The following is a 16,859-nucleotide window of genomic DNA, read 5'->3' as shown; positions in this document are numbered from 1 at the left end:
CACATTCATGCTTAAGATGTACTTGATTTTTTTTTTTTTTTTTTTTTTAAGACGGGGTTTCACCATGTTGGTCAGGCTGATCTTGAACTCCCAACCACAGGTGATCCACCTGCCTTGGCCGCCAAAGTGCTTGGATTGCAGGCGTGAGCCACCACGCCCGGCCACTGATTTTTTTTTTTTTTTAATTGAGATGGAGTCTCCTCCATTGCCCAGGCTGGAGTGCAGTGGCATGATCTCAGCTTACTGCAACCCCCTCCTCCCGGGTTCAAGCGATTCTCTCACCTCAGCCTCCCAAATAGCTGGGACTGCAGGCGTACGCTACCACGCCCAGCTAATTTTTATATTTTTAGTAGAAACCGGGTTTCACCGTGTTGGCCAGGCTGGTCTTGAACTCCTAACCTCAGTTGATCCACCCACCTCAGCCTCCCAAAGTGCTGGGATGACAGGTGTGAGCCACCACTCCCAGCCCTAACTCATTTTAAACCAACACTCATTCAGCACCCACCGGGTCTCTGTTACCGATATTAAACTAATGACCCTGAATTACTCTAGGCAGCACGAATTCCTGAAGATGGATAAGGCTGAGGCAAGGTGCTGGGTGTGGGGGTCCCACGTGAACTGTCCCATCTTCCTAGCCTGTTTAGGAAGGAAGATTTTGCCACCAGGAGCTCCTGCTGTTGAGCCAGCTTTCTGCTGTTCTGGGTAACACCTGTAAACCCAGAATTTTTTAATTATCATGTAGTTACAGAGATAAAAATAACCATGCTTCCTCAAAGGCATTTAATATTTTTAAACTTTTACTGGTATCCTCTTTTTTCTGATACACACACATACACACACACATACGTATGTATATATATATAGGAGGAATCATCATATTTCCCTCCTAGGCTATTGCAGGGACTGGAGCGCTCTGTGACGTATTCCACAGACCCCTAGATAGGATCTCACTATACTGCCCAGGCTAGAGAACATGGCTATTCACAGGTGCGATTATGACACACTACAGCCTCCAACTCCTGGCTTAGATGTTCCTCTGGCCTCAGCCTCCCAAGTTAGCTGGTGCACAAGTGCATGATAACATGCTTGGCTCTGTATATTTTGCCTGCTGGGTTTTGATGCTGAAAACAAAAATTGAAAGAAAAACAGCAAGATACCTGTTTAAAATCTGGAATGTGTAAATGTTCAAACTGAATAAATGTTCTTTTTACAGTATAATTAATGGATTTGCCTTACCACTGAAAGAAGAGCACAAGATTTTCTTATTGAAGGTGTTACTACCTTTGCACAAAGTGAAATCTCTGAGTGTCTACCATCCCCAGGTAAGGGGCAGGGGAGGCTCCAAGAAAACAGCTGTTGGCATTTGAACAGGACTGAACACAAGGTAGTGAATCCAGCCTTAACCAAGAGTGCTTTCTTCTTCATATGACACTACTGACATTGGTGACAACCTTCTGGTGATAATTGAAAGAATAAAGGGGTAAAGAAAAATTCATTTTAAGAAATTCAGAAAAATCTCTGTAATACAGAACTTTTAAATTAGTTTTAAGCATAGAGAAAGAAGTAATTCTCTGGAAGGAGTCAAGGAAGACTTCTGAGAGGAGTTTTCTGTAGTATAATCGAAAATTTAGTACCTTAAAGAGAAAAGCCTATTTAGGTCCGTGTCCAATGAATGGCCTATAAGAGTGTTTTTTAAGAAAATAAAAGCTGCCTCTAATCCCAGCACTTCGGGAGGTCGAGGCAGATAGATCACCTGAGGTTGGGAGTTCTAGACCAGCCTGACCAATATGGAGAAACCCCGCCTCTACTAAAAATACAAACTAGCCGGGCGTGGTGGCACATGCCTGTGATCCCAGCTACTCAGGAGGCTGAATCGATTGAACCTGGGAGGTGGAGGTTGCAGTGAGTCGAGATCGTGACATTGCACTCCACCATGGGTAAAAAGCGAAGCTCCAGCTCAAAAATAAATAAATAAACTAAAACTGTGAATGTTTAAGACTACAGCAGTGTAACTACGGCTGTGCTGAAAAATTGGCAGTAAGTGGCTAATGGGCTGCATTTGCCTGGACTTGGCTTTCTTTCACCCTTTGGCTGCAGTCAGTGTCTTTGTTCACTTTCAACTGTCACTGGGCCAGGCACCGAGCAGTCACACCCCAGCACAGGCCTAGGAGCGCACAAGGCTCCTTTCTGCCGCACCCCAGTTTCAGGGCTTGTGGTAGGGGCTAAGTGACAAGTGACAAAAATTACATTCTTCTTTTTTTTTTTTTTTGAGATGGAGTCTCGCTCTGTAGCTCAGGCTGGCGTGCAGTGGTACCATCTCAGCTCACTGCTCCTCTGGGTCCCAGTTCAAGCAATTCCCCTACCTCGGCCTCCCTAGTAGCTGGGATTATAGGCATGAGCCACCATGTTCAGCTAATTTTTGTATTTTTTAGTAGAGATGGAGTTTCACCATGTTGGGCAGTCTGGTCTTGAACTCCTGACCTTGTGATCCTCCCGCCTCGGCCTCCCAGCATGCTGGGATTACAGGTGTGAGCCACCGTGCCCAGCCAAAAAGTACATTCTTTAATTGATTCTTCCTAGGAAATATTTATTTTCTCTGACTGCTCTTAACTGGTAATATCTTTGCATCCAGTCAGATTATCATATTAATTGTTGCACAAAAGAACTTAATAGTTGGGAGATTTAAGATGGAACCAGATTGTAATTTGTTTTCCCTGCTGTTAGATTACTTGTGGATTGTAATCTCAAGGACCACGACAAAATCCCCATCATACTGGATTGACTTAGTGATAGTTGCACTAGAAAGACTGTTTTCTGATTTATTTTTCTTATTTTTATGTTTCGCCTTTCTGATCTATCCCCAATTAATGGGGAAAGATTTATCTGTTGGTCATTGCTCCTGGGGTCCCTCCCTGAAAGTCCCACTCAGAGCCTCCCATGGGGCCTGCCGGGCAGTTGGGGTGGCACACCCTGGGGGCAACATCAGAATTACACAACGGCTTTGTCTGTACTTTGGGTCCTTGTCTTGCCGTAGGAAGGTGCTGAATGAAGCTTCTATGTTGAAATGTTAATGCTCTTTCTCCTTTTACTGTTTAGCTGGCGTACTGTGTAGTGCAGTTTTTAGAGAAGGACAGCACCCTCACAGAACCAGTGAGTACCGTTGCTAGCTCGTATTGTAAGATGTGTGTATTTCACTAAATGTAAATATTACAACATCTGCTTCACCAAATTGCCATTCAGACTTTTTCATCTTAAATTGCAATACTAATAAACAGGTTGATTTCATTCAGGGGTTATAGGTTTTCAAAGTAAAGTAACTTTAATTGTAGGTTCCTTTATTGCAGTGATGATTTTATGTAATGAGATTGCCGCCTCATCCCTCATTGCACTTTACTCTTTTAAATGTAAAGCGCTTGGGCGGTCGCAGCCACTACATTTTAGTGTGTGATTCCGTAGTTTCACATCTGCTTGGTTTGACAACATATTGAACTGATTATGATCAGAGGAATTATAGTTAGGGTTTGAAATTCTTCTTGTAAGGAAGAGGTTTTACCATCTTGAAAATACTTTCCAGGTTACACTGTGACTGTTTTATGATCATTGAATCACAAGTCAGCATTAGATTACTGCTGTTCAGTGCGTGGATTTGTAGTTTTTTTTCAGCCTCCATAATTATGTGAAAGGATTTGTAATTTTCTTAACATTTTATGTTTATTAAAAATAAAAAGGCTACCAGGGCTGGGCGCAGTGGCTCATGCCTATAATCCCAGCACTTTGGGAGGCCAAGGCAGATGGATCACCTGAGATCAGGAGTTCAAGAGCAGCCTGACCAACACGGAGAAACCCCGTCTCTACTAAAAATACAAAATTAGCTGGACGTGGTGGTGAATGCCTATAATCCCAGCTACTCGGGTGACTGAGGCAGGAGAATCACTTGAACCTGTCAGGCAGAGGCTGCGGTGAGCCAAGTGCACCTGTGCACTACAACCTGGGCAACAAGAGTGAATCTCCATTTCAAAAAAGTAAATAAATAAAAATAAAAAATAAAAAGGCTATCAGAGCCAGCGTTAACAAAGCAGACATGTCAGGTACCAGTGTAAGCATTTAAGTAGATTGTTTGAAACAACTGTATTGAGATACAATTCACATACCATACAATTCACCCGTTTAAAGAGTATACTTCTAAGATTTTTGGTATGTTACATTTTGAATTTTTTTAAATGGTGCTAAAATACATATAAAATTTGTGATTTTAACCGTGTTAATGTACAGTTCGCCAGCATTAATTACATTCATAATGTTGTGCAACCATCACACCATTTCCAAAGCTTTGTTGTCATCCCAAACAGAAATTCTACCCATTAAACGGTAACTCCCAATTCCCCCTCGCTGTGGCCCCTGCTAACCTCCAGGCCTTCCTAACCTGTAATCGGCTTTATCTTTGAATTTGACCACTCTAGGTGATCATAAAACGCTTGTCCTTTTGCAGTGGGCTCATTTCACGCAGCGTCATGTCTTCCAGGGTTCCTCCTCGTGCTGTGTATCAGAGCTTCATTCCTCATCACGGCTGGGCGCTGCTCTACTGTACGGATAGAGCACATTGTGTTTACCCGTTGTGTTTTCAGTGTACACTTGGGTTGTTCCCACTTTTTAGCTATTGCGAATAATGTGGCTCTTTATATACCGTACTGGCGTACAAATATTTGTTATAGATCCTGTTTTCAATTCCTTTGGATATATATCCAGAAGTGGGATTGCTGAATCACATGGTAATTGCATGTTTAGCTGTTGGACGAACCAGCATGCTGTGTTCCACAGCGACTGCCCTGTTTACGTTCCCCGCAGCAGTGCACAAAGGCTCCCGTTTCCTGCATCCTCACCACTGCTTCTGCTCCTGCTGCTGCTGTTTTTTGTTTTTTTGTTTTTTTTTTGAGACGGAGTTTCACTCTTGTTACCCAGGCTGGAGTGCAGTGGCGCGATCTCGGCTCACCGCAACCTCCGCCTCCCGGGTTCAGGCAATTCTCCTGCCTCAGCCTCCTGAGTAGCTGGGATTACAGGCACGCGCCACCATGCCCAGCTAATTTTTTGTATTTTTAGTAGAGACGGGGTTTCACCATGTTGGCCAGGATGGTCTCAATCTCTTGACCTCATGATCCACCCGCCTCGGCCTCCCAAAGTGCTGGGATTACAGGCTTGAGCCACCGCGCCCGGCCTGCTGCTGTTGTTTACTTCTTATTTTTAATTTTTTGAGATGAAGTCTCACTCTGTTGCCCAGGCTGGAGTGCAGTGACATCACTACAGCCTCCGCCTCCTGGGTTCAAGCGATTCTCCTACCTCAGCCTCCTGAGTAGCTGGAGTTACAGGTGCCCGCCACCACTGCTGGCTAATTTTTGTATTTTTAGTAGAGGCGGAATCACACACTAAAATTTAGTGGCTGCGACCGCCCAAGTGCTTTACATTTAAAAGAGTAAAGTGCAATGAGGGATGAGGCGGCAATCTCATTACATAAAATCATCACTGCAATAAAGGAACCTACAATTAAAGTTACTTTGAAAACTATAACCCCTGAATGAAATCAACCTGTTTATTAGTATTGCAATTTAAGATGAATATATATGTTTGTATATTTTCTTTGCAGACATGCCCATTTTTTAAATTGGGTTTTTTTTTTTTTTTTTAATTATTTGAGTGTCAAGGAATGCTAGGAGCCAATTCAAATATTTGAATGCTCTTTTAAAAGTCACAGTTAAGACTAGGTCTTGTCACCCTGTTTGCCAGGCTGGTCTCAAACTCCTGACCTCAGGTGATCTACCTGCCTCAGCCTCCCTCACACTAGGATTACAGGTGTGAGCCACCATGCCTGACCTGCGGTTTTCATTATAGCCATCCTAGTGGTTGGATGCAGTATCTCGTGTGGTTTTGATTTGCAGTTCAATAATGACTAAGAATGTTAAGCATCTTTTCAGTGCTTACTGACCAAAATTTGTATATCTTCTTGGCCAGGTGTGGTGGCTCACACCTGTAATCCCAACACTTGGGAGGCTGAGATGGGAGAATGGCTTGAGCCCAAAAGTTGGAGAGCAGCCTGGGCAACATGGTGAAACCCCATCTCTACAAAAAAATACAAAAATTAGCTAGGCATGATGGTGTGTGCCTGGGCAAGAGAGTAAAACCCTGTCACACACACACACACACACATATATATATATGTTTGTATATTTTCTTTGCAGATATGTCCATTTAAATCCTTTGCCCATTTTTTAAATTGGGTGTTTTTTTTTTTAATTATTTGAGTGTCAAGGAATGTTAGGAGCCAATTCAAATATTTGAATGCTCTTTTAAAAGTCACAGTTAAGACTAGGTCTTGTCACCCCTGGGCCCTTTCTGTCTTTCACAGTTCTCTTGTGACATTGTAATTTTTATAGTGAATTACATGAGAAATTCTTAACATTGAATTTCTGAGTTAAGCTGGCTCTGGTCTCTGCTTTCTTGAAGGTTTTAAATTCTATGTGTAGTTTCCCTCCGTTTCACCCACAAAATTCAAGAAGGGCTCTTGTACTGCAGCTGCAGAGGCAGCAGGGGCTACAGAGCTGTGAGCTGGGCCCACCCTGCCCTGCCGGGCCCTCGTGGAGCGACACGTCCCTGCACGCTCCCCCTCCAGCCCCCAGAAGCCTCTGCCTGAGATTTTGGGGAGCTCCCAAGGAAATGTACCAAATCTCATCACACTTCAGCATCAAGCACAGTCAAGGTTTAGGGTGAGGAGGTGTTATTTTTATTCTCCTTAACTGACTGAAGACATGTCTAGGTAGGAAAAAGAAAAATGAGATGGTGTTAATAAAACTCATTAGGGATTTTATTTTACTGTATTTTTTATAGTGGTTACACGCCTTAACTCCTCTGCCTGTATTTAAGGTCTTCTCCAAACTCAAGAGTGAGAGGTTGGTTTTTGTTGTTGTTTTTGGGGTTTTTTTGAGACAGGATCTCACTCTGTCACCCAGGCTAGAGTGCAGTGGCATGATCGTGGCTCACTGCAACCTCCACCCCCCGGGTTCAAGCAATTTTCCTGCCTTAACCTCCCAAGTAGCTAGGACTATAGGCTCACAGCACCACACCTGGCTAATTTTTGTATTTTTAGTAGAGACATGGTTTTGCCATGCTGGTCAGGCTGGTCTCAAACTTCTGACCCCAGGTGATACCTCGACCTCCCAAAGTGCTGTGATTACAGGTGTAAGCCACTGCACCCGGCGAAGAGGTTGTATTAGGGTTTTCTAGAGGGACAGAACTAATAGGATAGGTATGTAAAGGAGAGTTTATTAAGGAGTATTAACTCACATGATTACAAGATCCCACAATAGGCCGTTTGCAGTCTGAGGAGCAAGGAAGCCAGCCCGAGTCCTAAAGCTGAGGAATTTGGAGTCCAATGTTCGAGGGCAGGAAGCATCCAGCACGGGAGAAAGATGGAGGCTGGGAGGCTAAGCCCATCTAGTCCTTCCGTGTTCTTCTGCGTGCTTTTATTCTGGCCTTGCTGGCAGCTGATTGGATGGTGCCTACCCAGATCAAGGGTGGGTCTGCCTTTCCTAGCCACTGACTCAAATGTGAATCTCCTTTGGGGACACCCTCACAGACACACCCAGGATCAATACTTTGCATCCTTTAATCCAATCAAGTTGACACTCAGTTTTAACTATCACAGAGATTTTACTTGAGAAAGTAATTTGTAAAAAAAAAAAAAAAAAAAAAATTATCTCTCCTCTCCTCTCCCACCTTTTTCTATTCAAAAATAAAAAAGAACTGAGCAAGGTGGCACATACTCCTAATCCCAGCACTTTGGGAGGCCAAGGCAGGAGGATCCCTTGAGGCCAGGAGTTTTCGACCAGCCTGAGCAACATAGTGAGACCTCCTCTCTCCTAAGGAAAAAAAAATTTTTTTTTAATTAGCTGGGCATGGTGACGTGTACCTGTGTTCCCAGCTACTCAAGAAGCTGAAGTGGAAAGATTGCTTGAGCCCAGGAGGTCAAGGCTAGAGTGAGCTGTAAACGTACCAACTGCACTCCGTCCTGAGTGGCAGAGAAAGACCCTGTCTCAAATAAGTAAGTAAAAATAGAAGGTAAAGAAAGATACAGAAGGAGAGATTTTTTTTTTAAAGTGTGCAGGGCCAGGCGCAGTGACTTACGCCTGCAGTCCCAGCACTTTGGGAGGCCAAGGCAGGCAGATCGTCTGAGGTCAGGAGTTCAAGGCCAGCCTCATCAACATGGAGAAGCCCCATCTCTACTAAAAATATAAAATTAGCCAGGCATGTTGGCACATGCCTATAATCCCAGCTACTCGGGAGGCTGAGGCAGGAGAATTGCTTAAACCTGGGAGGCGGAAGTTGCAGTGAGCCAAGGTCGCGCCATTGCACTCCAGCCTGGGCAACAGAGCAAAACTCCGTCTCAAAAAAAAAAGTATGCAGAGTTTTCTTTTGTAATTTTTCTTTGTGCTTTTCTTTTGTAACTTTTCTTTCTTTTGTAATTTCTCATACAAAAAATCCCGAAGAATTCACCAAAAGCAACATTGCATTTACCACAGAGAAAGGCTGCCCCCACCTAAGCCCCTAGCATCTCTATCAGTCTGAACCCTAATCCTCCTCCACTGAGGGCTCAGCGAATGAGCCCCACCTTATTCTCTCTTCTATCTCTAAGTAACATAAAAGCAGAGAACGTTTGTAAGTGTCTTTAATTCCCACTAATATAGTAAATAAAGTGAATATAACTGCAAGAGTGAGAGCTATTAATTTCAGTTGTCTAAAAGAGGGCAAAAGACTGGGTGGGTGTGGTTCAGTGGGGTCCTTCCAGCATGAATGTTACATGCAGGTCTCTGACTTGGCACCAGTGCAAAGAAGGGGCAAACCCTGCCAACGCAGGCCCCGATGTTCCCACCCAGAATACTTAGCTTAGTTTTCTGCTGTACAGATAATGTAATGGTACTGTCCTGGCTTTAGAAAGCAGATTTAATTTCCTACACGTTAAAAACATTCAGACCCTCATTGCGGTAAATTTCCTCTTTTGAAATGCCTATTTTATGAAAACACAAAGTCCATTTTGCCTTGCTTCAGCATTGAAAGCTTGTTGATGATAAGATCAAAGTATAGGCCTTTGTGCAGGTGTGTATCTGCGCGGCAACACTAAGGACACCTGGTGTCCACGTCCATCTCACAGGCCTGCACCAAAGGGACCCCAAAGCCATCAATGTCCAGGCTCAGGAATGTTTAAGACCCACATCAAAGTCTGAGCCCTGAAGGACGTGCTGCCCTGCTGGCCACCTGTAAGTGGTATTCTTCGTTTGCTGATTGTGTACAGTGCTCACAGGCTTTCTGGGCACGTGAAACACTTTGTTGTAAGAACAGAACCTCATCAGAGATTTCACAGCAGTAAAACTGTCCGTGTTCACCCACCTGCCTCTTTAGGCTCATCCCGTTTTACTTCCTGGCATGGTAGCAACTCTTCTTTCTCCTTGGTCTGCCAGGACAGGATGGGGGCTCCCCAAAACTCAAGGCTGGGGCCACTTGCTCGCCTGCCCTCTCCAAGGAGCGGGCAGTCCTTGGGCTTCCAGAGGAAAGCTGCGGGCCTTGTGCAGCACCCAGCACCCCACAGCACACAGCCATTGTTGCCTCGGATTAGCATTCCCCAAGCAGACACCCTCCTCCGCAAAACACAGCCACACGGAAGCGGCGAAATAGCTGCTGCTGGTCACAGCTCGTTCTAGACAATGTGGAAAGGAAGGCCCGTGTGTGAATCCGATCCCAGAAATGATACCTTTTCCAGAGGAATGGAATAGCTAAATTGATTTTTTTGTCTAGTTCAAAAATTAACATACTTCTAATAAAATTCCATTTGACAAATGAAGAGAAATAGACATAGGAAGTGATTTGCATCTGCTGTGTCCTTAATAGTGATTCCAATAGAGTGTAGTAAGAATGCAGTTAAGTACTTATTAAATAGTTTTGAGCTAGGAGGATCATTAAATGATGCATGTTTAGAAATAATTCCTTTTTAAGACACTTGTGTGGTAGATTTTTATGTCAGACTTCAAAACTCTCAGCACTTCCTTTTTATTTGGCTTTTTGGGGGGTTTTGTTTGTTTGTTTGAATCTTGGCGTCTAGTGGTGCAGTCATGGCTTACTACAGCCTCAACTTCCTGGGCTCAAGCAGTTTTCCCACCTTAGTCTCTCGAGTAGCTGGGACCACAGGTGCACATCACCACACCAGGCTAATTTTTAGATTTTTTATAGAGACGGGGCCTCACCAGGGTGCCCAAGCTGGTCTCAAACTCTTGGGCTCAAGCAGTCCTCCCACCTCAACCTCCCAAAGTGCTGAGATTGCATGTGTGAGCCACCACACCCAGCCTTACTTCCTTTTTTTAGTAGATTTTGGAGTTTTATAAAGTGTAATATCATAAAAGATTATCTGGGAGCCCAAATGCCAAAGCGTCAAAACAAAATTTTTCTAAATGGAAGTTAAATCTCCCCTTTTTTTTTTTTTTTTTTTTTTTTGCGACGGAGTTTCGCTCTTGTTACCTAGGCTGGAGTGCAATGGTGCAATCTCGGCTCACCACAACCTCCGCCTCCTGGTTTCAGGCAATTCTCCTGCCTCAGCCTCCTGAGTAGCTGGGATTACTGGCACGCGCCACCATGCCCAGCTAATTTTTTTTGTAGTTTTTTTTTAGTAGAGACGGGGTTTCACCATGTTGACCAGGATGGTCTCGATCTGTTGACCTCGTGATCCACCCGCCTCGGCCTCCCAAAGTGCTGGGATTACAGGCGTGAGCCACCGCGCCCGGCCTAAATCTCCACCTTTTTAAAAAATCACTGTAATGATTAAAAGGCTGGCCTGCTGAGCATGAGTTCGTGTGATCTACTGAGCCAGAAATAACTAGTGAGTGAAAACGATCAGGCGGTCCCAAGGGCCAGCATTTGCTGCAATTCTGCAGCACAGGAGCTGGGGTGGAAGCTTCACCATGTTTCCGTGACTGGGCCAAACAGCCACTTTAACGAAACGGATTACACTTGTGCAATCTATGTGTGCAAGCAGATACATATGCACTTTATATGTAAATACCTGTTTTGGATTGTAGTACTTTTTTAGAGCTAAGATGGCTAAACTCTAAAAAATATTATTCAATCTGCATTGAGTCAGATGGAGTATTCTGTACTGGTGTGATTGTGGTAGGACATTTGGAAACTACAGGAACATATAAAGAAAGAAAGGTTGCCCAGTGGAAATCCTTTCTAGCTGTCTGACTTGGCCAAGGAGCATAAACCATCCACTATCCACAAGCAGGGAAAATCGGGCTGTGCCTGGCAGAGCTGGTAGCACAGACCCCCTGGGTGGTGGCCGTCCTGGCTAAAGCTACCACTGCCGCCTGCTCACTGCAGGCCCGGCACGGCTCACTGCAGGCCCGGCACGGCTCACTGCAGGCCCGGCACCGCTCACTGCAGGCCCGGCACCGCTCACTGCAGGCCCGGCACCGCTCAGGCAGTTGCAGTTCACGCCCACAGGTGTGCGCACAGACAACACAGCATGCCCTGCCTGGGGTCGCAGCACAGCACCTGCAGGTGGGGGTTAACAAGGTCAGCTCAGTTCACACCACTCTTTGATATATTTTAACAGTTGAAAACAGTCTATGCATACAAAAGCATCTATGTTTGTGTATAAATACATATGGATGGTTGGTAAACTTGAGAAAGAAATGGATTGTGTATATGTGGCAGGCAGTTTCAGTACCGGCCACTTCCACACTAAAATATGCAAATGAATTGATACGCTCTGTGTTTTCTCCATTGATCTTATTCTTTCAATTATCCTAACTGCTTATTGTTTTTTCTTTTTTTTACAAAAGGAAAGGACTCTTACTGAAATGGTGTTTGATCAGAGAGAGGGGTTATATAAATTAAAATTGTGTAATTTCCGAAGCATGTAAAGTTAAGCCAGGCAGGTGGTGCATGCTTGTTGTCCCAGCTGCTCAGATTCTGAAGCAGGAGGATCCCTTGAACCCAGGAATTCAAGCCCAGCCTGGACAACATAGTGTAACCCATCTCTAAATACATTGATTGATCAGATGGTTAGATAACCAGACAGACCTATTTCTCTACCTATAGACAATCATGTACAATTACTGAGTCCCTGTTCCTTCTTTAAGGAAGGTGGCACCATCTTCCCAGGTTGCTTGGCAGTGGGGCCACCTCAGTGGAAACACAGACGGCTTGCCTTGCAGGTGTGGGGGCCTCGTGGGCGTCAGGCACTCCATGTGTCATTTCTTTTGTAGGTGGTGATGGCACTTCTCAAATACTGGCCAAAGACTCACAGTCCAAAAGAAGTAATGTTCTTAAACGAATTAGAAGAGATATTAGATGTAATTGAGCCATCAGAATTTGTGAAGATCATGGAGCCCCTCTTCCGGCAGTTGGCCAAGTGTGTCTCCAGCCCACACTTCCAGGTATGTGGGGCTCAGGGAGAGCCGATTTGTTTTGGAAAGGAGAAGTTCCGTGCGTAGCTGGCCACGGTGTGCTTCTCATGTAATTTAAAGGTAAAATCCAAGTTTTTACTTTAATTGTCTTTCAAATACAATGTGCAACCGGGATTCTATAGAATACCCTTGCACGCCTTGTGCCCTCTGCCGAATATTTTTTCTCAATGAGACCAGTCATCTGGCATCTCTGTAAAGCCATCTTGTCTTCATGTTCAGTGTGCTTCCAAGTTCATAAAACCTTCTTTTCCACATCTGAGCGTCACTACTAAGAGACAGCAGGTGATCGGAGCCCCGGCTCTGAGAGCTCTTGCTGCTGCAGCGCGGGATTCCTCACTCTGTGTAAATCTGTCTCCCTTTACCCTTTCAAATAATAGCTCTGACTTGTGTCACTGCCAAATTGCTGTGCAAGAGGACTGCCATTGTCAGAGCCTCTTTCCACTTCCTTTCCCCAGTCTCCTTAACCCTTAAGCCAGCCTCGGCTCATCGCCTCTTTCAAAGGCTGTCCCCCTCCGGCCCTCCCAGCCTGCCTGCCTCTGTCGGACGTGCTAGCCACCTGTCCTTTTGCATCACTGAGTGGATATTTATTGTGCACTCATCATGAACAAAGTGAAAATAGGCACAAAATGAGCAGGGCCTCCCGGTGCCCAGGGAGCAGGCCACACAGTGGAAGAGGGTGACCGTGGCACACCACCACTTTACAGCTGACCATGAAGGGCCAGGTGGCGTGTGCAGCAGGCTTTCGGAAACACGTGGGCAGTTACCTTAGCACAAGTCTAAGTGGCTAGAAAAGGTCCACAAGAGTGAGGGTCCTCCGAATTGAGCCTTTCAAGATGGTTTTGAAAAGACAAAACTAAGACAAGAAGGCAAGTGGTAGAAGAGTGAGGCGCTCTGGAGCGTGGGCACCACAGTGAATGAGGCCAGGCTGAGCCGGTTCACGGAAGGAGCCGCCATGGTGTCATCTCTTCTGTTACAAACATTCAGGTTATTTTCACTTTATAAACTTCTGTGAGTTTTCACATTAGGAACTAGGAAAGGAAAATGATATTTTGGGTTTTGTGGGGTTTTTTTTTTTCCATCAATCCTGGCCTACAGAGAAAATAGTGTTTTTCAAGACTTTCAGTGCGAGCACTTTGCACAAAGGAGCATGGTTTCCTAGAAACCGTACGTAGAGACTAGCGCCACAGAGGCGGGGCCGTAGCACAGGGTGCTGGCATGCCAAGGAGAGACTGGCAGTTGTGGGGAGTGTCCTGAAAACTCGAACCCCTTCCCCAAATGAAAAATTAGCTATCGATATAGGTAACTTTATACTTGGAAGGGAAGACGGGGACCAGCAAACCCACGCGATGCACTGTTTTGAATAAAAGCATGTGACCGGGCAAGGAGGAGACAATTCCAGGTGGGGAAAGCAGAGCCAAGGGGGCCGTGCAGCTGCCAGGGGCTCAAGTGCTACTCCACATTCGCAGAAGCCTTCACGTCCCTGCCAAGAACAGAGCATGAAGGCTGCCAGGGCAGCCCGCCACGCCTCCAATCAAGGAGTTCAGCGCCAGGACCCCCTTGGCCTTCAGCTGCAGGCTCAGCCCCTACTCACCCTCATCTGTCTCTCTCAAACATGCTTGCACCCATCTTGGCTTCTGCTTCTTGGAGGACTTGATCAGCACAGAGTACATTCCAGAATTTTTCCAGACACACACACTTAAGGACAGCAAGTTCTTTTTTTTTTTTTTTTTTTCTAGACAGAGTCTTGCTCTGTCACCCAGGCTGGAGTAACAGTAACACAATCTCGGCTCACTGCAAGCTCCACCTCCCAGGTTCAAGTGATTTTCCTGCCTCAGCCTCCAAGTAGCTGGAACCACAGGCGTGTACCACTACCCCTAGCTAATTTTTCTATTTTTAGTAGAGACGGAGTTTCAAAATATTGACCAGGCTGGTCTTAAACTCCCAACCTCATAATCTGCCCACCTCAGCCTCCCAAAGTGCTGGGATTACAGGCATGAGCCACTGTACCCTGCTCATTCTTAATTTTTAGATTTTGTTTTTTCCCTGAGGTCAGCAGTTCAAGACCAGCCTGGTCAACATGATGAAATCCCATCTCTACTAAAAATGCAAAAATTAGTGAGGCGTGATGACGCATGCCTGTAATCCCAGCCACTTGGAAGGCTGAGGTAGGAGAATCGCTTGAACCCAGGAGGTGGAGGTTGCAGTGAGTCAAGATGGGGCCACTGCACTCTAGCCTGGGTGACAGAGCGAAATTCTGTCTCAAAAAAAAAAAAAATAGGGGAACCTCCAGTGGCTTCCCGTGAGTAAGGGCCAATGCACTCGGGCCCTGTTCGCCTGCCCTCTCATTTGTGCCCTCACTGCCCTCTGCAGTGGTCCTCAGCCAGCCCCTTGCTGACAACTCTGGACCTCTCCTCCCTCTGGACCTCACTCAGAAGTCACCTCCTCTGCATTGAAGCCACCCAACCCCACACACATTGCCTGTCCTCCTGCCCTGCTGCGCTTTGCATGTGACTCACCATTTCTAGTAAATTAATAATCATCCGTCACCTGTCTCCTCCCCACGAGGATGTGAGCTCCATGGAGGCAGGGATTTCTGCCTTGGCTTGCTCAGTGCTGAACGCTCAAGCAGAACACAGCACACACACTAGAGCTGACGGGGGGAGGCGGGCCGATGGGTGGAACAACCTCCTTTGAGTAGCCGCCTCAGCATCTAACCAGTGTCCAACATAAATGTTTATTGAATAAGTGGAGAAATGTGTGACAGTGTTCTTGATTCCTTGATGTACAGGAAATTATCCGCCTCTTTGCTGAAGGCTTTTCAGGGTTACAGTCTAGAATATTTTGAATTTATAGAAATAATCATAACTTTCTGGTCCAACGTAGTTCATCACCCGACTCACAGGTTTAACAGCAAAGACACCTGCCCCGTGTCTCAGGCACGACCTCCAGCAGGTCACCTACTTGTGTCTTTCAGGTGGCAGAGCGAGCGCTCTATTACTGGAACAACGAATACATCATGAGTTTGATCAGTGACAACGCAGCAAAGATTCTGCCCATCATGTTTCCCTCCCTGTACCGCAACTCAAAGACCCACTGGAACAAGTAAGAAAGAGCTGGCTGCGGTCTTCTTCAGTCATCTTAAAATGTGGCACATTTTGCCGCTGCTTCAGTTAGAGTAAAAATCTGAATTTTAAATATCAGTTGAAAAACAGCAATGTCAATTGATTTGTGGACCCATAAATTAAGTCGCAGTGTGGGTTGCGTCTGTGGCCTTTCATGTGACCACCTCACCTTCATTTCTAGCCAGTGTAGAGGCGCATTGGTTTGCAGCCACCTCCCAATAGAAGCAGCTTCCAGGCCTCTTCCTGAGCATCCTGCAGAGGAGCCAAAGGTCTCTGCAGAGCTGGTGGGGCTCAGCCCCCGCAGGAGCACAGTGACCGCCGCATTCTCAGGGTGTTTCTTGAGCTTCGCTGACATGCACCCTGGATGAGCCCCTCTGTGAGCCCCAAAAACCACCCCACGGTGGTTACTACCCGGAGAAGAAGAGGGAGGCAGGCGACCCTAACACAGCCCTACAGCCCCAGGAGCCAAAAGAATTTCCTTCTACTCTGCTCTTTCATCTTTTGACTTACAGAGGATGAATCAATCTGTTTACTGAGCAATAGTCTTCTGAGACTTTAAAAAGAAACAGTTGATTTGGGTGCCACATTTTTTATTTATTTGTCTTTTTTTAATTTTGAATTTTGTTTATTTTTAGACAGGGTCTTGCTGTATCGCCCAAGCTAGAGTGTAATCACAATCATGGCTCATTTAAGCCTCGACCTCCTGGGCTCAAGCAAACCTCCTGCTTCAGCGTCCCGAGTAGCTAGGACTATTCTTGTATATTTTGTAGAGATGGGGTTTTGCCATGTTGCCCAAGCTGGTCTCGAACTCCTGGGCTCAAGTGATCCGCCCACCTCAGCCTCCCAAAGTGCTGGGATTATGTGAGCCACTGCACCTGGCCGTATTGTTTATTAATATAGAATCATCTAACACTCCTGTTATTTAAAGAAATAGCAGTATCTGAGTTTTTCTTTCCCCACCTTCTTTCATCTTTCCTTTGTATATTGTAATTATAACTCAGAACTTAAAGAAGAGCAGAGCCGTGCTATCCAGCTCTCTTCCCTTAGTTTCCCTGTGAGGAGGGGAAAACTTGCTGAGCGGCGGCAGTCCAGTCTGCGCTCATGAAGCTGGCGAGCGGCACTCTGGCCCAGTGTGGTTAACTCGCAGTGTCTGTGGGGGCACCCCTCCTGCTGTGCTGCACAGCCTGCTGCCGGCGCACCAGCCCTATCCCACACACCCTCTCTCCCTGCCCGC

At 45.8% G+C, this 16,859-nt stretch overlaps 1 protein-coding gene across 9 annotated transcripts in view; it reads left to right on the top strand.

Moving 5' to 3' along the window:
- PPP2R5C (protein phosphatase 2 regulatory subunit B'gamma) overlaps positions 1-16,859 on the top strand; it is a 162,892-nt gene that overhangs the window by 126,730 nt on the left and 19,303 nt on the right. For all 9 annotated transcript variants that reach the window (XM_032287367.1, XM_032287375.1, XM_032287374.1 and 6 more), the window contains 4 exons: positions 1,214-1,322; positions 3,097-3,150; positions 12,303-12,473; positions 15,478-15,605. In XM_032287367.1, coding sequence (XP_032143258.1) covers positions 1,214-1,322; positions 3,097-3,150; positions 12,303-12,473; positions 15,478-15,605 — 462 coding nt within the window. The remainder of the gene's footprint in view (positions 1-1,213; positions 1,323-3,096; positions 3,151-12,302; positions 12,474-15,477; positions 15,606-16,859) is intronic.

This window comes from Sapajus apella, unplaced genomic scaffold (assembly GCF_009761245.1).
Source record: "Sapajus apella isolate SASKATOON/1434 unplaced genomic scaffold, GSC_monkey_1.0 scaffold20, whole genome shotgun sequence".
Lineage (NCBI taxonomy): Eukaryota > Metazoa > Chordata > Mammalia > Primates > Cebidae > Sapajus > Sapajus apella.
The sequence above is the reverse complement of the archived record's forward strand: the minus strand, read 5'-3'. Positions and strand labels throughout refer to the sequence as shown.